Source organism: Sinocyclocheilus rhinocerous, unplaced genomic scaffold (assembly GCF_001515625.1).
Source record: "Sinocyclocheilus rhinocerous isolate Xijiao unplaced genomic scaffold, SAMN03320098_v1.1 scaffold31, whole genome shotgun sequence".
Taxonomy (NCBI): Eukaryota; Metazoa; Chordata; class Actinopteri; order Cypriniformes; family Cyprinidae; genus Sinocyclocheilus; species Sinocyclocheilus rhinocerous.
In genome coordinates this window covers 233,072-255,487 of record NW_015638575.1, presented here as the reverse complement: position 1 = coordinate 255,487, position 22,416 = coordinate 233,072, and the positions used below count along the sequence as shown (strand labels likewise).

The following is a 22,416-nucleotide window of genomic DNA, read 5'->3' as shown; positions in this document are numbered from 1 at the left end:
AAGAGTGTTAAATTTTTTACAGGATTCTTTGATGAATCGAAAGTTCAAAAGAACAACATTTATTTGAAAAAGAAATCTTTTGTAACATTATGAATGTCTTTACTGTCACTTTTGGTTTAATGTGCCCTTGCGAAATTTTTTTTTTTTTTTTTTTTTTTTTAGATATTTCTTTAAAAAAAAAAGAAATCTTATTGACCCAAAACTTTTAACAGTAGTGGACATCCTGAATAAGTGCACTATTTCCAAACCACAGCTACAGCAGGATAACACTTTCAATTGTGAAAAGCCCATTTTAGTCAATTACTGTCCTGAATGATCTGCATTTCCCAGCCGTGTAACCCATGATAGACTCTCCGACCCTTAGATAAGCTCCAGTATCTGTCTGGCCTGAGCAATTCACTCGTAGAATGCAAGAAAAACCCACGCTCTCGCCTTTCCTTTGTCTCTTTGTCTTTAAAGCAAATCGATTTCCCTTAACAGAGGCCTTGAGCGGCAGAGAAAATCACCAATGATCTTCCTATATAATCCAGCCTTTTTTGGGAAAAAAGTGAAGTGAAATTCTCAGAACGAGGTTTAACATGGATGCCATTAAAAGCCTTTGTAGAAGATTGATGTCTTGCTATTGTTGGTGTGTGTGTTTTCTTTGCAGTCTTTTGCACTTTTATTTTAAGTGCATTCAAAGGGACGAGGAGATAGTGCTCGCCACCCCTAAAGGTTTAATCACAGATAACATTTGAATTTGAATGCCTGGTGAGAGGATATCATTTCCTCTTCTCAGAGGTTCAGCTCTTAGCTTTGGGCTCTTAGAGGTGGCTCATGGATTTTGTTGGAAGAGAGTCTCTGAACAGTTGCACTTTCAGCACATTTTATTTCTTTGTGCTCAAGGCTGCTCATATTGCCACTAACACTTAACATTTTGAATGTAAACCAGTTCCTGTGAAAACACTTCAGATCCGATAAAAAAAAAAAAAAGATCAGCTTGTCCAAGTGTGTGTGCGAAGATTTACACAATGTCACATACGCAAATGTTGGCATAGACTGTCATGTTAGTGTTAATGTATTTGATATATGTGACAGCAGATTATTTAGAAACTTGTTGAGCAGTTGTCTCCTGAAGATGTTTTCATAGTTTGATTACAGCTGAAGTAGTGTGCAAATTATACAGACTTTTAGGGATGTTACGTTTTTTTTAAAAGCCCAACCAAGCTATCTTTTAGCAGCTACACAGATAAAGGTGTGTGTGTCTGTGTCTGTGTCTGTGTCTGTGTCTGTGTATGTGTATGTGTATGTGTATGTGTATGTGTATGTATATGTATATGTATATATATGTGTGTGTGTGAGTGTGTGTGTGTGTGTGTGTGTAATGTTCAGTGTAATAGGTATATTTATTGAAAAAAATTCAGCGTAACAACTATATTTATTGAAAAATTAAACAACATGCTTATTCTGTCCTGTAGTTATTAAAATATATAAAAGAAAAAGTGATCATACTAAATTATATTATATTTTAAATGATTAAAAAGTACTTGCTGAAAAATGGGTAAAACCTAGTGGTTTGAAGGATAGTGGCAAAAATGGGTAAATATTTAAGATGACAGTTATTTAGTATTTTGGGGCTGCATTGTGATCTATAAATAGAGTCTTTTAATGTTATCTAATAATGATTGTTGTTATAAATATGCCTGACAAGATTTGATGATAATCTTCTGTATAATTTGCTCAGAAATAATAAATAATAAAATTAAACAGGACACATTCTAATGTAAAAAACAAAACAAAAAGTTTCCCCCTTTTAGTCTTTGACCAATATTATGGAGATTCTCATTTAAGAGAGCATCTGATTGGACAAAAAAAAAAAAGTGTAGTACAGGATGAGTCATCAAAATATTTGGTCCATTGTCTCAGAAGAGAGACCATAAATTTAAAATGCATAACTATATGGGGACTAAAACACTAACTCCACCTGTTTCCATGGTTACCACTTCAGGCAAACACAATGTCTAGTGTCCACCAATGTCTTTCTGACTAATCTTGTAAAACTAAATTGACTAATTTGTGGCTACCGAAACTTTTGACAACCATGTTGACACATACCTATATTTTAAAAGAATATGAATAAGATTCCCTCCAGCCTTCTGTTTTGACTTTCTTTTTTGGGGGATGGTGGTAAAGCCTTAATTAAGGGGGATCAAATATTAATCCCCCCTCATAATTCGTACCCTGAAGAGATTTACAAGTAGCTGTAAATCTTTGATTTACAATGCAAATTTACTAGCGGCCCATCTGCGCTTTATCTTTTTTAATATGTCTGTTGCCATAGAGGATTTATGAACTGTGTACTTTAATTTCCTTTTTCCCCCTTTCAACAAGTTTGTCCGGCTTCTTTTGTCCTTCAGCACAGTCTTCGTGGCATTTGACTGCAGAAAATGACTTTTGTATTAGCATTTGCTCTCATGTGACATTCATAAATTCATCATTGAAAATTTCATCAGACACTTGCTCTGACATCACGCAAGACAAAAAAAAAAAAAAAATCCTATTTAATCCTATTTAAAACCTTTATTTAGATTGTTATTTATGACAAATGTCATGCATTGCAAGCATAGTATTTCATATTTGATTAACAGACTGGTATCAGCATAGGATTTTTTTCACGCATTTAACCATGAGATATTATCTAATCTCAGACATACATGCACATACAGAGCTGCTAATCTGGTTCTACTGTAGAATCATGTTAAATGTGATTTCTTATTTTCCCCTCATTATGTGTCTTCACTCTAGTTCTTTTCCAGAACCTTGAGCTGTCTCGATACCTAGCGCTTGCTGTACATAGGCAGCATCTTAACCATGACGGAACCTGATATAATTGGCTGATTTAAAACACCCTGCATATGCAGCAACTCTCTTAAGTCACACATAGCTCAAATAACACCACTCTAGTAAAGAGCATGCCAGATTCATTCAACCCTGACAGTTGATTACCAGAGTTTGACGCTAGCATTTTGCCATGCTTCTGACATTACAGTACACAATCAGGCAACTTTTTCAATGTAGGTAACAGGCATATTCTGCTTATGCAATCTCTAGTAATTCTGTAAGCACAAAATACATATAATACATAGACATTATGGGTGAAATAGTGCAGTTTAGTCATTTTAAACTACTGTTAGTGATGCTAAATATTAACATGTTTCACAATTGTAATGCAATCTGGGATTGCCTTTTTGTGAACGATTCATGCAATAATGTATTTTTGCCAGAAGAAGGTATCTTAGAAAATATCATAATTAGAAAATATGCAGCCTACCAGTGTTGTTATAGTTAACTAAAACTAAAACTATTAAAATATATATATATATAAAATATATATATATTTTTAATATAAATGAAATATTCATATTTAATATTTTCATTTGTAATTTAAAATTACTAACTGAAATAAAACCACGACTAAACTGAAATAAAACTTAAACTGAAATAAAAAAATATTTAGAAATATTAAAAACCAATAGTAACAATATATTATGTTTTATTTATATTATTAATTCATACTAATTTTGTACAATAATAAAATTACAACAAATTAATTACAATAAAAATGAAACAAAAAAATAGAAAATAGAAAAAATAATTCAAAATAATAATAAAAACTATTTAAAAAAATACTAAAATAACATGGATGCCTACTTTAAAATGTCTAGTTAGGTAGCTTGGATCATAGCTTTTCTCTTTTCACATTCTCTTTCCCTCTTCTTCTCTTTCTCTCTAAATCTTTAAGCTTGATTATACAGGGTCTATGAATTGATTGACTTCTGATTTTCCAACAACTCCCCCTGGCTGTGAGCTGGACACATTGTGTTATAAATCAGAAAACTCAAGCCATTCTAGCTAATAGAATATCCTAACTCCGACTCAGCTATAAAAGGATTACAGTTCTTCATCTGTCCCCTCCCAAGAGCCCAATCCGAACCGCTGAGAGGCCGTTAGCATTCAACCTCCGAGAAATCCAACTCTTAATACAATATCCCAGAGATGGAGGCCGCAGACAAGGGGCGGAGTGGTTGATCCATCACAATGGAGATTTTGTAAAGGAGGAAGCAAAGCTAAAAGCAAGAAGATTGAAATTGATTTTAGTTCTTAATGCTGCACTGAGCTTGATTTATATTCCTCTGATGGAATGTTTACCTGCTACGCTTGCCTTTTGTTTGTCTGCATTAATGTGTTTATGAGGGACTATTGAGAGGAGGGGAGAGATACTGTCAGTTGCTCCGTCTGTGAATGGGGGCTGGCAGCTCTAATAGCTGTTTGTGTTTTGGTGTCTGTCTGAGGGAGTGTTCTCCAAAATGGATTTGACAGCCGTTAAGGGTGTGCACGCCACTCTGGTCAACTTTTATTTGACTGACAGCTATTTTGGGAGGGGGATGTAGACATGGGTGGGGTGAATCGTTGCAGGCCTTGACCGCTGTGTAGGTTGGTTCCACTAAAATATCTGTGACCTTGTGGCTACGTATCCACCGCAGGCTTGTTCTGGCACAGGCAGCTACTGAAAGACCCCGGGGAAGATGCTCTCTATCATGCCTGAGCTAGTATTGATTTGGATGCAATATCTTGTGCAAATATGAAATGGTGTTCTATTCCCTGCACTGTTAGACAGGACGAGATGTATTCGGGAATCTGGCCATGTGGAAACTGAAGTCTTCCTGAGCATGATGTGCTGTGTGATTGAGTCCATTAAGGATGTTGAAATACACTTATTTTGGTCAATACTAAATTAAAAACATGTAAGAATACCAGGTTTTCTATGGTATTGATAAAAGAGGCACATTCGGCACTCGTACAGCAGTCAAGTCAGTCCGGTTTTAAAAACATGCAGTCAAACCAGCTGTGACGAAAATATTGCTGTGTTTGGTAATTTCCTGGAAGAAAGATCTCCAGGAAGAAGATTTATTAGAAAGATAGTCTAATAAATGCATGTGTGAATGTCTAAAGTATGTATGATTTTTTTTTATTCTCAACAAGGCTGCATTTATTTGTTTAAATATACAGTAAAATGTAATACTGTGAAATAGTATTACAATTTAAAACAACTGTTTTCTATTTTAATTTATTTTAAAGTATCATGCATTCCTGTGATGCAAAGCTGATTGCTCCAGTCTTCAGTGTCACATGATCCTTTAGAAATCATTCTGATATGCTGATTTGCTGCTCAGGAAACATGTCTTCTTATTATTTATATGATTTTTTTCAAGATTCTTTGATAAATAGAAAGTTCAAAAGAACTGCATTTATTTGAAATATACTGTATATATTTTGTAGCATTATACATGTCTTTACTGTTTACTTTTTTTCAATTTAATGCATTCTTGCTGAATAGAAAAAAAAAAATCTTTAAAAAAAATTGCACTGACCCCAAACTTTTGAACGGTAGTGTATATACTTTTTGTATATTTTATGTGTATTTATTTATTGAAATTCAAGAGATTTCTAGTGAGTTTCATATATTAGTTCATATATTAGCCCCTGTTCATAATCATATAGTGATACCATAATTTAATTGACTTTAATTTATAGCGTTCAATAAAGTATTAGTTTTTGCTGTGGTATTAAAATTGGTATCAAAAAATCGTGAAATTTCACTGCTATAGGTATCCACAACAAACTTCCCACCAAAATTCCCATCTCAAAATTGCCATTGTTAATTTAAGTAACTGAGGTTGTTTGTTATGCTTGTATTTTTCAGATGTCTAAGTTTGGTTTTACTTCACAGTGTCCTAAAGAGCCTGGTAAATGAGCTCAGGGCAAGCAGAGCGCCATTCCAGTGTTATGTTAAAAGTGGTACAACTACAAATACAGCTTTGATGGACCATGTTCTTTCTTGAAAAACCCAAACATGCACACTGTTTTTTTTTCTACTTCCACTCTTTCACCATCATTTATTTTCACCTTCTCTCAGCTCTCTACAGCTCATCATTTCAAAAAGAAATCATGTTGAGAGTGTGTATGTGTGTGTATTGCTGGAATAAGCATTAGCTTGGGCCCAGATGAAAACACACTCTTGACAGGTGATTGGTGAATATCGACTCTTGAGGTGCTGGCAGATGTTTTTTTACGTGGCCGTCAGATCGACTCCTGCAAAAGCCAGGTTAATGTCAACATCAAATGTCATTCATAGCCCATATTTCAGGGTGAAACCGGATATTCAAAAAGAAAAAATGTACTTCAAATACATTTTACACTTTATTTACCCACATCTCTCTCTTTCATTCGCACTTACACTCTCATTCCATCTGTTGGGCACTTTTATCTTCTGTGAATACATACTGCTATTTCCCATAAACACCTCAGAGTTGTTTAATAGAGATGTTTTACTGTAGATTACCTAATTCTAATTCTAACATCGAATCTCTTACTAAATCTTTTCCTTTCTCACACTTTTGGAAGTCTTGTGATGAATAACCTAACTAATGGAGACCTATTTAACTGTAATATTCCACTGTTAAATATTTATCAATGGTTAATGAGAGCAGTTATCTCGGCTTTTTAGAAGATAGAGAGATGGAAGATTAAACTATCCTTGTTCTTTTTTTCCTGCTCTTGTCCGTCATACATGCTTAACAACAACCGTGGTTTTTTTTCCCCCATATGAAATGTGCTGCAATGCATCCTTCTGATTCAACAGACCCATTTTTTCTAAATGGATGTTTGTGTTTTTATTTAGGGTCTAGGAAGTTTGGAGCCAGCAGAAGCTCTTTGAAATGGCTTTTTATCTCTTTCAGTGTGTAGACTATTGTGTGCCTCCAGTTAATGCATTTAGTTGGACTTGGATTATTGGTTAGCACAAGAAACAGTACATTTAGCTATGGTTCTCACATGTGCAATCTGACTTGCAGCATTTTGTAGTCTTTGTTTTACCCATCTTCCTTCATATTTTTTGTCCTCTCTATGTTATGAATAAAAATGGAAAAAACAGGATAACAAATTCTGCACATAGATGTACATTATACACAATATAAAATATTTTTATACTAAATTATAGATCTATTTTTATTTTAAAAGACAATACATAATATTTTTTACAATGGTTTTAGTGGAGGCATAGCACTAAATGTAACTGAATATGAATAAATATTTGAATAAAAGATAAATGTGAATAAAAATGAATAAAGAATACAAAATATTGTAGATTAATCTAAGAGTAATGTATTTTAATTATTTTAAAATATTTAATTATTTTAATACACACACACACACAATATTTAATACAATATATTTATATTTAATAAATTTACAACCTTTTTTAGTGTAGGCATTTTGCAAAATTCAATTAGCTTACATTTATTATGTAAGAGTATGTCGTATGTAATTTTATTATAGCAAAATGCCTTATAGCCTTTCCTTAGCTCAAACCATGGAGGATGGTATTAGTAATGCCAAGGTCATCATTTTAATTCCCAGAGAAAGCAAGAACTGCTAAATGTACCTTGAATGTAATGTAAATCACTTTATGCATAAATGCATAAAAGTACATGCAAAAAATATCCACAGTATAGTCTAGCCTGTAACCTTATTTCTAGTATGCCTCAAGCTTTTATGAATGGCTTTTCTTCATCAGTTAAGTGACTTGTACCATTAATACTGAGACACAATTGTATGATTCAAAGCTCTAGCGGCTCCTGCTGAATTAATTGTCCTTATGTTACCTGGAGATCAATTATCAGCCAGAGGGCATGTGACACTTTGTATTTATATAAAGCCATTAAGACATTCCTCAGAGCCATTTGCTTCCAGCAGTCATAAAGAACAGTGTCCCATAGAGCTGTTCTCCTGTTGGCCAGACACACTGGCAGAGCAGAAACCCTATTGGTCAGAATAATGGTTTCATAGAGGAAATAAAAAAACGCAAGTCAACACTTAAGTCAAACGGAATATGTGCCGAATTATTCAAAGTGTTTCCGAGTGCTGAGGGAAGAGAGCACGCTAAGGACTCGTGTAGAATGTCATCTGCTTATGCGTGTCGTGACGCTGGCGGGCCTCAGGCACCCCTTGGGCTGAACTGATTCTGCCCTTCTGCGATAGACTCTGTGGAGCTGCTCTACAAAGCTCTCGCCCCACACTGTGGTCACAGACTGCACTGCTTCGGTTCAAATCATCTCGAAACGCCTCTTTGACTAGACTAGTAAAGAAACATCCTCAGATAAGGCACACCAACATTGCGGTGCATTTTATTGCTGTCGTGTTCAGCTAAATTCTGTATCAAAGTTATTCTTGGCAACTGGAAAGATCTATTTACATGCTATAATGTAATATACAACTGCTAAGTCAGCTTATGTTTTATCTTTGAAATTCTTCATGCTCAGCCATTCTGCTTTTCTTTTCTTTTTTCCCCAGAGATTAATCATTTAAACTGGATCTCTGGTGCAGAAACAGCTTCACGTCCAAAGCTTGCTCTGCACTTTTTAAGTAATAAAGGCATCGAGTTTGAATTTTAAGCCATTATTTAATGGAAGCTTAATGCAGTGTGTCAAACTTAATGATTTTTCCCTGTTCCCTTCGAATACAGGCATTCTAAAATTACATTTCATGTGTTTTTAGCTTATTCGAATGAAGGTAATGCTAGCAAAGGCTAACATTGCAGAGTTAAAGGAGATAATAGCAGTGGCAGAGGGACTTGTTTGAGTTGTTGCTTGGCCTACTTAGCTAGAACTCCCATTTCTCATGGTGTCAGGTTTCTCTACAGTATCTACAGGTGCATGATGGATCGACCAAATGTAATCACATGATATTGAGGATGCCACTTAGCTTATGGTAAACAGACCATGTTCCATACTGACATTTCATACTTGATGCCTCTTCCTTTGTATACATGTACACTAGCACTCACACATTTCCAGTTACACCTGAAAGCCTATATCGGGGGAGCATAATTAAGGGATGGCATGGGGTGGAGTTATTTTGGGATCCCTGGGAAAAGGTCTCATGTAGACGGTAAGGGAGATTTGATGATGGGTACATTGAGTGGTAATGAGGCAGGGGAGTGTTTTTGTGTGTACGTGTATGAGTGTGTGTTTATGTGTGTCATCTAATGGAAAAATCAGAAGATGGCTTGTCTACATTACTCTCTCTGTGGAGATACTGTGTGGCCCCTTCTTGTCTGTGTTGGCCCCTGGGATGGGGAGAGGCTGGAGTTTCGACCCAGAGTTTCAGAGGTTAGGAGAGTGCATGGTACAGTTCAGATAGCAACACGACTCCATTCTGAAATTCCCACGTTTATTTTGTGACTCTTTATGTCAGTGTTTATGTACTGGGTGGATTACCTTTTTATGCTGTCCTCATGAGTGTGTACCTAGAGCTTATCCAGAGTCTAGACGTTGTAAAAATGTCTCGTCTTAATATCATTAAAGGATTAGTTTACCCCCAAAATTTTTTTGTCATCAATGAGTGTGTTACATACATATCTTAACCTTATTATGCCTAATAATCTGACAGCTTGTAAGGTTGTACGCCAATTTCGTTATGCATGTAGACTCCTAAACTAGTCTGATGTGTTTCGGTCTCTTGCATTGTCTAGTTTTTAAAATAAGTGGATTGTTTATGGTTCTGAGCATATTCTTCTGCATGTAAACTTTTTTGTTCATTCCAAATGTTGTTCTAATGCAGCATGACTTTCTTCCATGGAACACAAACAAGAGAAATTTTGAATAATGTATTGTTTTCTCTTTTCCCATACAATTACAATCAATAGGGACTGGAGCATCATGGTGCTTTTTTTTCTTTTTTTAAAGCTGTATTACTTCAGTTCTCATTCATTGTAATTGCATGTAAAACTCTGACTAGCCAAAATCTGGCTCTGATTTTTGGCAACTAACGTCGACTTTTCCAGACTGCAAGTTGTGCGAAAATCTGGGCAAAAGTTGCAGTGTATTCCAGTCTTATGGTATACAGACTTAATTCTGATCCTTGTAACCTTGTCATTTTTTGTTTTCCCCCCATCTTTGTTTCTCTTTTAGGATGGACAGGACAGGTTTCTCTCATGCCTTGTTTGTTCAAGCAGATACATGAAGCGCCAGAAGGTTTTAAGCCAAAGCAACAACACTCTAAAGAACAAACAAATGAGCTGTCTTTTCACATGATGCCTGCAGCTACCTACGCATAGGGTTGATATATGGACGAGAGGAGTACGATACAAAAAGAGAGACACTGGAGCGGCAATTCCGTCGCAGGCTATGCGGGCCATGGTGACCTAGAGTCAATAGTCGTTTCCTGGCAGGACAACTTCATTCCAGTTAATCCCTGCTTGTTCTCTTTGTCTTCTACCTCCCTACCAGAGTGAGGTGCCACCCTCTCTCTGTTCCTGCCACCCACTTGGCCAAGATAGCTATGGCTGGATTTAGGAAGTTGGCACGAGTAGTCAGGCACCAAGGTCTCCACCGCCTGATCCTTGCACTCATCCTCTTCTGTCTACTCTCCATGGCCTACTTGGCTTATCACGTCAGTGCTGGACCCAAGATCAAGGAGGCCCCTGTGCCGTTACCACTGGGAGACTGTGTAGCTACATCGGTAGTTGGTGGTGGACAAAGGACTCCACTGTTCCTGCCATCACAGGTCAGTCAGCGGCGACACTCAGTGAGGACAGCAGACACCTCTCGGACGGAGCCTGTGGTGTTACTCTTTGTGGAAAGCATCTACTCCCAACTCGGACAAGAGATCGTTGCCATTTTAGAGTCAAGCCGCTTTCATTACCACACTGAAATTGCACCGGGGAAGGGGGACATGCCTCCTCTGGCTTGGCGAGGTCAAGGCAGATACACGCTCATTGTCTATGAGAATCTGCTCAAGTATGTCAACCTGGACTCATGGAACCACCAGTTACTGGACAAATACTGCCAAGACTATGGAGTGGGAATCATTGGCTTCTATAGGGCAAATGAAAACTCCCCATCCAACGCTCAGCTTAGAGGCTTCCCTCTGTTCTTGCGTTCAAACCTGCCACTTTGGGATTACAGAGTCAACCCTGCTGCCCCCCTACTTTACATCACCAAACCTAATGAGCTGGAACCTGGCCCTTTACCTGCAGACAACTGGACCACCTTCCTGTCCAACCACAGTACTTATGAGCCTGTGCTGTTAGCTAGCCCCAGACCAGCAGAACCCAATCAGCTCCCAACACACTCACACCAACAGAGAGCACTGCTGGCTACAGTTATGCAGGACCTAGGCCTTCACGATGGGATCCAGCGGGTGTTCTTTGGAGGTAGCTTGTCTTTTTGGCTGCACAAGCTGCTGTTCGTGGATGCCGTATGTTATTTAACTGGCAGAAGGCTCAGCCTCTCGTTGGACAGATTTTTGCTTGTGGATGTGGATGACATCTTTGTCGGGAAGGAAGGGACACGCATGAAAGTGGCAGATGTTGAGGTACAAACCTTAAAATGTTACTGGATATACTTGCTTGCCAAAACTACCATCACTGTTGCTATTAGCCATATAAAGTGACAGGGCTGTATGATGTGGAGAAAAAAAATAGAATCACGTTTTTTGACAAAAAAAAAATCCAATACTAATGTTTTAAATGTTAAACCATAAAAAGTGAATTGAGTGGCTTGTTGTGGTGTGCTATTACTTTTATGCAAGTAGACTTAAGATTATGATTGTTTCCCCCATGGTAGCCAATGAAAAAATGATCCCCATAGACTTGCACTGAACCAAAGAGTTCAGTCATTTCTAGAGATTGGAATATCATGGAGACTTGTGAGTGGCTGTTTTGACTTGAGTCAGTGTGCAACCAACTGCCCAGATCACCCTAGCAACAGGCAAAACCACATCTTAGCCACCATTTACATTTTTATGAGAAAATGTAACAAAAAAATAAAAATCTTGTTTGTTTATATGAAATCGTCAGTTTGTGGGGTTGATAGGGAATGAATCCTTCAATCAGACCTGACCCGGTTTGTCTTCCATCAAAGGTATCTTTTGTTTGAATAATCCGAACTCTTTATTCTCAGAGCTTCTCTCTGACTGCCGTCACACTCCCAGAGCTGCTCCATGACTGAATTGAAGCTAATGAGTTAGCACACTTAATACGGATCAGGGAGATGCATTCTCTCTCGGCTGTTGTTTGTAGAGCCGTGATTATTTTGCGAGAGGGAGAGCTTGTTTGTAATGCAATGGAGCATGGTATTCTTCTTCTTTCACCATCTCCCTCTCTCTCTCACGCTCCCTCTCTCTCTCCCATCTCCTGAGAGTGAAAGAAGGCTCTCGCTGTAGGCTAGCATGGGGCTAATTAGACTGGCTCACTTTTTAATTTGAGCAGATAAGTTCTCATAGGGGGTTCTGAGTGGCCCACCACACCAAAAGCAATGTCATGCCTGAGGTTTTCAGTTTCACATTTCTCTTTCATTTTTCTCTCTCTTTCCCTTGCTTTTTTCCCCCGGTAAAAGCTGTTTTCATCTTTTGTTCTATCCTTATTTCTTCTCACCCTTTATCTTCCTTGCCTTTCTTGTCTCTGCATGATCTGCCCTCTTTTATCTACCTTTTCTCCAACCTGCATCTGTATAATATCAAAATAATATACTTGATATAACTAGGACTGCCAGTATTGCTGGTGGTGGACTATGTGATGGTAGAAATGTGTCGAACCTGAAACTTTTATACTATGCTAAATATATTTGTGTGGCCATCAGGACCACTTTATGTTATCTAAACTTGAGGGGAAAAAAATACTGAGTAATGCGAAAATAGAGGGCAAAATGGGTCCAAGTCAGGATGAGGAAGAACCTGAATATAACATTTAGATGATTACAGTTGTTAATGTTGCATCTGCCACATTAATAGAGAATTGAAATGATGTGTGGTCACAGCTTTGAATGTGACTCGTCCAATCAAGAGTTTAATACTTATCCAAAATAGGTTTTAATGCATAGTAGTAGTATATACTGTATATACAATAGTCTGTTAAATTCTGGCAAAAATCACTGTTTTTCTAAGATATCATCACTGACTTGTATTGTGATATTCATTCCGCCCATCCTTAGTTGTAACCTACAGTAGCTTCATATACCCCAAAATAATGATGCTCATCTTCTCTGTTATTTAGACAATATATGATTAAGTATGTTTGAGCCAGTTTAAATGTTTTTTCCCTCCTCACTAGGCGCTGCTTCACACACAAAATAAACTCCGTTCTCTGGTACCTAATTTCACCTTCAACCTGGGATTCTCTGGCAAGTTTTTTCATACAGGTATGATGGAGTTGATGTTGTGTGAGTTATACAGATAAAACTCTCCACCTCCACACGCTCATTCATTGTCTCTTTCTGCTCTTGTTCTTCAGGTACAGATGAGGAAGATGAGGGTGATGACACGCTGCTCAGACACCGGCAGGAGTTCTGGTGGTTCCCGCACATGTGGAGTCACATGCAGCCTCATCTCTTCCACAACGTCAGCGTACTCGCAGAACAGATGAGACTTAATAGACAGTTTGCATTGGTCAGAATCTGCGCTGATGCATGCCAAATAATGTCGTTGAATTTTTGATTCTGAAAGGTATGCATGGCTATACATAAATGTCTCTTTCAGGAGCATGGGATCCCCACAGACATGGGTTACGCTGTAGCCCCCCATCACTCAGGTGTGTACCCTGTGCACAGTCAGCTTTATGAGGCCTGGAAGAGCATATGGGGCATCAAGGTAACCAGCACAGAAGAGTATCCTCATCTCAGGCCTGCACGCTACCGCAGGGGCTTCATTCACAACGGCATACAGGTGAGAACTCAAGTTCAGCTATCTCTCGTGGGGCAGTTACAAAGATGTTTGTGTGCTAGACTGAATGCAACAGAATGCAGCAGGTACAGAATGTGTTTTTAAAAGTGCTATAGTTAAATGCGCAAAAAAAAACAAAAAAAAACAACTGCGATGCAACGGATAAAGACATCCATCTGAATGTATGTGGCTCGGCAGAGGTGCTTTTAAAGGAGATTAATTTAAAGACGTGTGTAATGATTGCTGTCTAACAGCGAATGCATGCAGCACGCTGTCAACAATGGCAGGTATTAATGTGTCAATTATAAACTGTAACAGTTCTGTCTTTTGGGTATGCTGACACCTTTATTCAGAGCAAATGGGCTTGGTATCTTTCCTTGCAGTGGAATATCTTTTTAAAAATAGTGGTATCACTTTACATTAACGTTTCATTTAATCAAAATTAGTTAATTCATTAAGTATCATACACTTTTACAGCATTTCTTAAAAAAGATCAATGGTCAAATGTTTGGAATAATAAAAATTTTTGTAAAAAATTTCTTAATTCTTAATCTAATGTTCACCAAGACTGAATTTATTTGATAAAAAAAATACAGTAATATTTTGAAATATTATTGGAATTGCAACATTTCTATTTTAATATATTTTAAAATTGATTTAAAATGCATTCATATGATGGCAAAGCTGTATTTTCAGCAGCCGTTACTCCTGCTGTGTCACATGATCCTTCAGAAATCATTGTAATATGATGATAGCTTCTAATTATTATTGGGGCTCAATTACTAATAATGTTTTTATTATTATCAACATTGAAGTTTTTGTTGCCTAATATTTTTGTGGAAACCATCCACATCCATTGTGCGGTCGCGTCCCGGTTCACCGAGGGGCCCGGTGCGACCGCACCAGTTGCACCCCCCTAAGGACGGCCCTGATGATACCATTGCATTAACTAATTTGAACAAATCAAGCCTTATTGTAAAGTTAACATTTTCCATCAAATATTCTGAATATAAGAAAATAAGTCCCAAGATTGCTGTCATTTCTGTTTTGTGTATCAGGTTCTCCCTCGGCAGACCTGTGGGCTTTTCACACATACCATCTTCTATAAAGATTATCCAGGAGGCCCTCAGGAGCTGGACAAGAGCATCCGTGGAGGAGAGCTGTTTCTTACAGTTCTGCTCAATCCGGTTAGTGTCACACCCACAAAGACACACTAGCCCAAATACAGCCATCACCTAAAATAATGGTGTAATATGACAAACGTTGTCTTGTTGACCTACTTGTCCCTGTCCTCTCCCATGGCTAGGTTAGTATATTCATGACTCACCTGTCAAACTACGGAGCTGTTTCTTACAGTTCTGCTCAATCCGGTTAGTGTCACACCCACAAAGACACACTAGCCCAAATACAGCCATCACCTAAAATAATGGTGTAATATGACAAACGTTGTCTTGTTGACCTACTTGTCCCTGTCCTCTCCCATGGCTAGGTTAGTATATTCATGACTCACCTGTCAAACTACGGCAATGACCGGCTGGGCCTGTACACCTTTGAGTCACTGGTGAGGTTTGTACAGTGTTGGACTCACCTGCGCCCGCAGACGCTGCCTCCCGTCCTCCTCGCTCAAAAATACTTCCAGATTTTCCCTGATGAGAGAGACCCCTTGTGGCAGGTTTGTGCAATTACATTTTCATAGTTATTACTGGGTGAATCTCACAGAGGCTGCCAAAGACATCATATTTTGCCCCAACATCAATCATCAATAATAAAGTGACATTATTTTAAATATTATAATAAAATGTAATTCTAAATTATTTTGCATGTCATTACAACCAACATGGTTCTAAAAATAGGCTTATTTGTTTTTTGAAAAAAATTTTTATGAAATTATTATTCAAAATTATTCAATATTATTCTCATCAGGGAATATATATATTTTTTATTTAGTACTGACCTGAATAAGGTATTTCACATAAAATACTTTTACATAAAGTCCACAAGACAAAATAATAGTTGAATTTATAAAAATGACCCCCTTCAAAAGTTTACATATGCTTGATTCTTAATACTGTGTTGTTTCCTGGATGATCCACAGCTGTTTTTTTTGTTTGTTTTTGTTTTGTGATAGTTGTTCATGAGTCCCCAAAGAATTTGTGGGACCTGAAGGATTTTTCTGAAGAACAGCGGGCAGTTTAACTGTTCAGGACAAACAAGGGACTCATAAACAACTATCATAAAACAAACAAACAAAAAAAAACCGGCTGTGGATCATCCAGGTAACAACACAGTATTAAGAATCAAGTGTATGTAAACTTTTGAACGGGGTCATATCTATAGGGTCATATCTATATGTAAACATATTTTATGTGCAATATCTTAATTCTTTGTTTTATTTTAAATTAATTTGCAAACACAAATTTTGACAAACTCTCTGCAGTACCTGTGGATCCCCTGTTAAAATTTTAAATGAATGTTTTCATGTTTAGATAATGAACAGGAAAACTTGTTACAAGTGATTTATGTTAGTCTCATATTCATTTATGCTCACATTATACTTACAAATACTCCCCCTGATAAACAGAACCCGTGTCATGACAAGAGACACAAAGACATCTGGTCCAAAGAGAAGACCTGTGACAGACTGCCCAAGTTTCTGGTGATTGGCCCTCAAAAGACTGGTAACACAAAACCTCTAAATATGATTGTTTATTTATTTAGTTTTTAAGTTAGATGTGCATTGTGTTTTGAACATAAATGTGAAGTTGTTTGCAGTAACAGAAGCGTCTACCCATGTTGTTTGTCAGTCATTGAAACCATACGAGACTAATATTCAATTTAATAATAAGCCAGGCTTTATGATGTAGAACACTTCATTCTACATATAAGTCACAGAACAGAGAACATTTCCAAGAAATGTGATTAATATTTGATCAAAGCAGCTTGATGCGGTGGTGTCATGCTCTTTCTGCAGGAACTACTGCGCTGCACTCATTTCTTGCCCTTCATCCTGCAATTACCAGCAGCTTCCCTAGCCCCGTCACCTTTGAGGAGGTGCAGTTCTTCAGCGGACCAAACTACCAGCGTGGCATTGACTGGTAACCATGGAAACCCCATCCATACCTCATTTTCTTTGTTCTTCATTTTCAAATCAGATACCAATTTTTAAAAAGCCTCACTCACATCACACTGGCAGAAATCATTTTTGGATCATGCTAAATGTATCATAAATTGTAGATTTTTAGCGTGTATATTGTGTCTTAGAAACATGACTATTATTAATGCTTAAATTTATATATCACTGGATGAGAATAGATCAAATATTCAGATATGCAGTTTTGCATGGTAGACGAAACAACAATTTAATAATTTCTTCAAATTTTTAGTGAAGGACCTTTTTTTTCACATTTGGACCACCTAGGAATACCTTAGCAACCACTCAGAACACCCTAGCAACTCCTTAAGAACATGTTCAAAACAGCATAGACAACACATAAATTATCTAATTTACCTAACATAATATTACCTAATTTGGTTATGCTCAGTTCAGAAATATCAATAAAAACTTTCCATCACATACCGTTTTTATTGTATTTTTTTTCACGGAATAAGAATAAAGATTTTTGAAGTCATATATATGTAACAGATTTAATGCACATAGAAAAATAAAAGTAGTCAAATATTAAACATTATTAATGACAAAAAGAAGTTTTCAAAATGTATTTATTAACTTGCAAAAGAGTGGAAAATATGTTCAAATACTCCATTTAATATCAAAGAGCTTTACATAAACACAAAGTATAAATAAATATGTATTTTCAAAATTTGTAATTTTGTGTTGCTGTTTGGATGTAGTAAAACAGCGCAGAAAACATCTGGGTCATGTTTGCATTTTCTTCTGTCAGTGGCCATAATTCTAACCTTGAAATCAGGATTGGGCATAAAATAACATCTTCGGAATCATTCATACACATAAAAAAAAATCAGCTGAGACTTTAACAAATAGCTGTATGCTGGCTCAGAGGAAGACAGGAATCAAGTCATTGTTGCAGTTTTTTGGGATAATACAAGACGACTTCACCTTACAATTGGTTGTCAAAAGAAAAATGCTACAAAATGTACATCATATTTGTCAGAATGAGTGACATGTTAGAGCAAAACAAGCACTGTTTTTGAAATCTGCACTCCAAAATCAGTAAGAAACAAGTATTGGATTTCATTCAGCAACTGTGATTTAATGCATTAAAATAAACAACATAATATATCTTAGTGAATTCCCCTCTTAATCTTTTATTGATCTTGGATTTTTTTCCCTTTGCATGAGAGTGTATGTTAATTCTGTCTGTCTTGTCTCAGGTATATGGATTTTTTCCCCATACCATCAAACGTGAGCACAGACTTCCTGTTTGAGAAGAGCGCAAACTACTTTGACACTGAAGTTGCCCCGAAGAGAGCAGCCGCCCTGTTACCAAGAGCCAAAATCATTTCTATACTCATCAACCCTGCTGACCGCGCGTATTCCTGGTACCAGGTGCGTTTGGTTAGTTAGCATGATTCTGAGCCCCTGCTGGTAGAGGTTGTAACTACACCATCTGATGTAAAATTGACTTTTATTTCCACTGGAAATTGAAAATTTTCTGTCTGCTGCCTTTGATGTCACATTGATTTCTTGAGTCCTTAGTCACATTTAAGCCTCAGCTGATTGGCTCAAAAAAAAAACCTTAGAAAACAGTAGGTTTCAAATCATCAAGGATCCTACACCATCCAAGCAACTGCCATTGAAATGAAAGGGAACGCTAACGGATAGCATTTTCAAGATATTAGCGACTTCCTCTATAGCGATACATCAAATGAAAACTACAACTGTTCAATTTCACTTCCGTCAATCTCTCTCTAGCATCAGAGGGCTCATCAGGACCCTGTGGCGCTAAACTACACGTTTTATGAGGTGATCTCTGCTGGGCCGTCGTCCCCCGCAGCTCTGCTCTCTCTGCACCGCCGCTGCCTGCAGCCTGGAGCCTACAGCAGCCATCTGGAGCGCTGGTTACACCACTACCAACCCAGTCAGGTGTGTGTACACACACACACACACACATGCCTACAGCCAACTTCTGGAACTAGTTACACTACTATTAGCCTAGCCAGGTGTGCACACAAAAGATCTGATCTCTTAAAAGAACTCTTTTCATCTTCGTCAGCAGCTATGACATGCTATAATGTAACTAGCCTTCATTTCAGTCCTGAATGTTGATTGGTCAACAGTGTTCAAAACATGCCTAAATAGACAATATAATAGCAGCTAAGGCACACAAGACTGGTTCAGCTGGATGCTGTCTTTATCACTGCATGGCACTTATAAAAGCTGTAAATTTTTTACCTTAGTTTATCTGTTAGTGGAATTAATAAATAAAATAATGTTTTAATGACACATATTACATTTAAAAAATATAAAAATATTTTTACACACAATTTCTACCGATAAAATATTGTAGCGCTTGGCATAACTACGTTCAAAAGCATGGTTGGTAAGATTTTTTTTATGTTTTTGAAATAATTTTAAATTGCAATTTAAAATAACTGTTTGAATCTATTTTAAAATTTAATGTATTCCTGTAATGGCAAAGCTTTTTAATTTTTTTAATTTTTTTTAAGCAGCCATTATTTCAGTCATCCATGTCATTTGATCCTTCATTTTGAAAACAGTTGTGCTGCTTAATATTTTTGGAAACACATAGTATTTTGTTTTTTTCAGGATTCTTTGAGGAATGAAAAAAAAAGAACAGCATTTGTTTAAAATATAAATATTTTGTAATAATATAAATGTACTTCATGTCAAATGTCAAAATTTTGACGTCAAAATTTACTTCTCATAATTCTCAGAAGCTTGACTTCATGTCAATTGATCAAAATATGAGATAAAAATGTCAAAAGTCAAAATTATAATAAAAAGAGAGTATCTCATGACTTTTTGTCATATAAATTTTTTTCTTATAATTGACTTGTCATAATTGACTTCTCATAATTATCCAGACATATAAATGTGTGCACGCACACACACACACACACACACACACAAACAAACAAACACACACGCACAAGTTTGGGCTTCCTTAAGTCATTAGATCACGATAAGTGAACCTACACTCGTTCAAAATCATCCCATAATGGTCTAGAGCAGGTGTGTTGAGCTGCATCAGTGTGTGTGATGTGTGTTTTATCCTGTGAACAGCTGCTGATCGTGGATGGTGTGCAGCTGCGCTCCAGTCCTGCTCAGGTGATGGATGGGATTCAGAAGTTTCTTGGAGTCACACCGTACTACAACTACAAACAGGCGCTGACGTACGAGCTCTCATTATTATTGCACACCCTCTCGCTCGAGTCCAACTATATACAACTATATTTGCTACAGAACTAATGATCTCAGTCCTCAATTCTATTTGATCACATTTGAATTAAAATATGTCCTAAAAATGGATTTCATTGGATTAGATACATTGGATTATTATTGGAGACGTAACTAGTCCCTGCTCTCTGTTTAAAGGTTTGACGAGAGTAAAGGTTTCTGGTGTCAGAAACTGGAGGCAGGACGTACTCGCTGTCTGGGAAAGAGCAAAGGAAGGAAATATCCAGAAATGAGCCTGGAGGTACAACTTACTTCTCAACATTACAGCTCCTGATATGAAGATAAGATGGATATACTGTAACTGAACAAAAATAGACATTGCATTTCAATTCAAGTTTATTTAGTCCAGTTTTCCTTTCTATAATTGTCTGCACAATTAAAGCTGATGGAACAGAATGTATAAGATCTATTTTGAGGGTGTAGAAGGAGTCCGTTTGAAATCAAGTGGGAATAGAGCAAATTGCATTTCAAAAGCAACTTAAATTCAATCACAGAGTGCTGATCAGAGTGTGTGGCAGCATTTGGTCACATCATTTTCACCCTTGTGTCCAATCTAGTGTGTAAATGCTAAAATGCAATCAGTGATATTTACGTTGTGTATGTATAGAATATAGAATTACCGTATTGTCCTGAATATAAGACGATGTTTTTCGTCTTATAATCAGGGTCGTCTTATATTCGGGCCAATACGGTACATTGTGTATGTATAGAAGACTATTTCTGCCACATAAGTAAATGTAAATTATAAAAAAAGAAAATTTTTGGTAAATCATGACATAAGTCAAAATTGACATGAAAATTCATAATTATGGCAACATGAAATTGAATTATGTAAATTACTTTTTCTGTTGATTTTGATCTCACAAGTGTAAATTAGTTTGTCATAATTTAAACTTTTTGTCACATGAATATTCTCCGAATTTTGACTAAATCAATTATTTCAATCATAATTATGAGATAAATAGTATAATTATGATACAAGTTAAAATGAATAAAATAGTCAAAATTGTAATTTCAACTTTTTCTCTCATAATCCTGACTTGTATCATAATTGACTTATCACAAAGTTGTGACTTTTTATCTCAAATGTTTGACTTTGTCAATTGATCAAAATATGAGATCAAAATGACAAAAGTCAAAATTATTTAAAAAAAAATAGTATCTCATAATTTTGACTTTTTGTCATATGAATTTTTATCTTCTAATTGACTTGTAATATATCTCATAATTTTGACTCATAATTGTATTCTTCCATAAAAGTGTGTGTAACTCACATTTAGTTTTTTTCCTCACTCCAGTCGAGAGCGTTTCTGTCGGAGTATTACCGCGAGCAGAACGTAGAGTTACTCAGGATGTTGAAACGTCTGGGTCAGCCTCTGCCCATTTGGCTCAGAGATGAACTGCACAACGCCAGCTGGAGCTGATAAGAACCTGCATAATGAGAACCACAGCAGAACCCTGCTCCACACAGGAGAACTCAGGGCCCGTGTGCGGCAGGAGCCAAAAGAGGACTGACCCCTCTCGCCCTCCATACTCCGCACGGGCTCTGATGGAATAGACGGGCCGATCACGCTGTCAGTCTGAATGAAGCCCTCAGAAGTAAGAGGAGAAGCCCTCAACCTCGTTATGGGAACTTGTAGTCGTTCATGGAGTCATGGATACGGAAATGGGAGCGACCCGATTGGACCGCTTTAAAAAGACTTCTGGAGTGGTTGAATATCAGTTGTGAACTGGCTGTTTTAAAATGGAAATATAGTCTTCTAGGAAGAAAGGGAATGGCACAGAACCTCTAGGAGCATTTTGTGCAAATACCCATGAAAGGAAGGGACTATGAGAGGATTATTTAAATTTTAGTCTCAAAAGTCTTTAACTCTGCCAAGCAGAGAAGTATTTAAATGTGTCTCATAAATGTGGCTGATTTTCTTTTCTATCGAATGAACTGTGCAAATGTTTCTTTATTAAAATTCTCATTTTTGACTAGCTACATTATTGTCCAAGAGTTTGGGGTTGGTAAGATTTTAATGTTTTTGAAAAGGCTGCATTTATTTGAGTAAAAATACTGTTAAAAAAATAAGTAATACTGTAAAATATTATTACAATTTAAAATACCTGTTTTCTAGTTTAATCCATTTTTAAATATGTTATATTGTATTCCTGTGATAGCAAGCAGCCATTACACCAGTCTTCAGTGTCACATGATCAAATATGCTAATTTGTAGTTCAAGAAACATTTCTTCTTTTCAGTGCATCAAACCTTG

General features: G+C 36.8%; 1 protein-coding gene across 2 annotated transcripts in view; it reads left to right on the top strand.

Annotated features, from left to right (window-relative positions):
* LOC107749844 (bifunctional heparan sulfate N-deacetylase/N-sulfotransferase 2-like) overlaps positions 1-22,176 on the top strand; it is a 62,233-nt gene extending 40,057 nt beyond the window's left edge. Inside the window, exons 2-14 of one of the 2 annotated variants that reach the window (XM_016565041.1) lie at positions 10,011-11,415; positions 13,151-13,238; positions 13,331-13,485; positions 13,576-13,761; positions 14,817-14,945; positions 15,248-15,430; positions 16,340-16,436; positions 16,730-16,853; positions 18,112-18,286; positions 18,653-18,823; positions 19,985-20,094; positions 20,297-20,399; positions 21,457-22,176. In XM_016565041.1, the coding sequence (XP_016420527.1) occupies positions 10,381-11,415; positions 13,151-13,238; positions 13,331-13,485; positions 13,576-13,761; positions 14,817-14,945; positions 15,248-15,430; positions 16,340-16,436; positions 16,730-16,853; positions 18,112-18,286; positions 18,653-18,823; positions 19,985-20,094; positions 20,297-20,399; positions 21,457-21,582 (2,682 nt within the window). In that variant the 5' untranslated portion in view covers positions 10,011-10,380 and the 3' untranslated portion in view covers positions 21,583-22,176. The remainder of the gene's footprint in view (positions 1-10,010; positions 11,416-13,150; positions 13,239-13,330; positions 13,486-13,575; positions 13,762-14,816; positions 14,946-15,247; positions 15,431-16,339; positions 16,437-16,729; positions 16,854-18,111; positions 18,287-18,652; positions 18,824-19,984; positions 20,095-20,296; positions 20,400-21,456) is intronic. The other variant, XM_016565042.1, reaches the window with a different exon arrangement.
* The last annotated feature ends 240 nt before the right edge of the window (positions 22,177-22,416 follow it).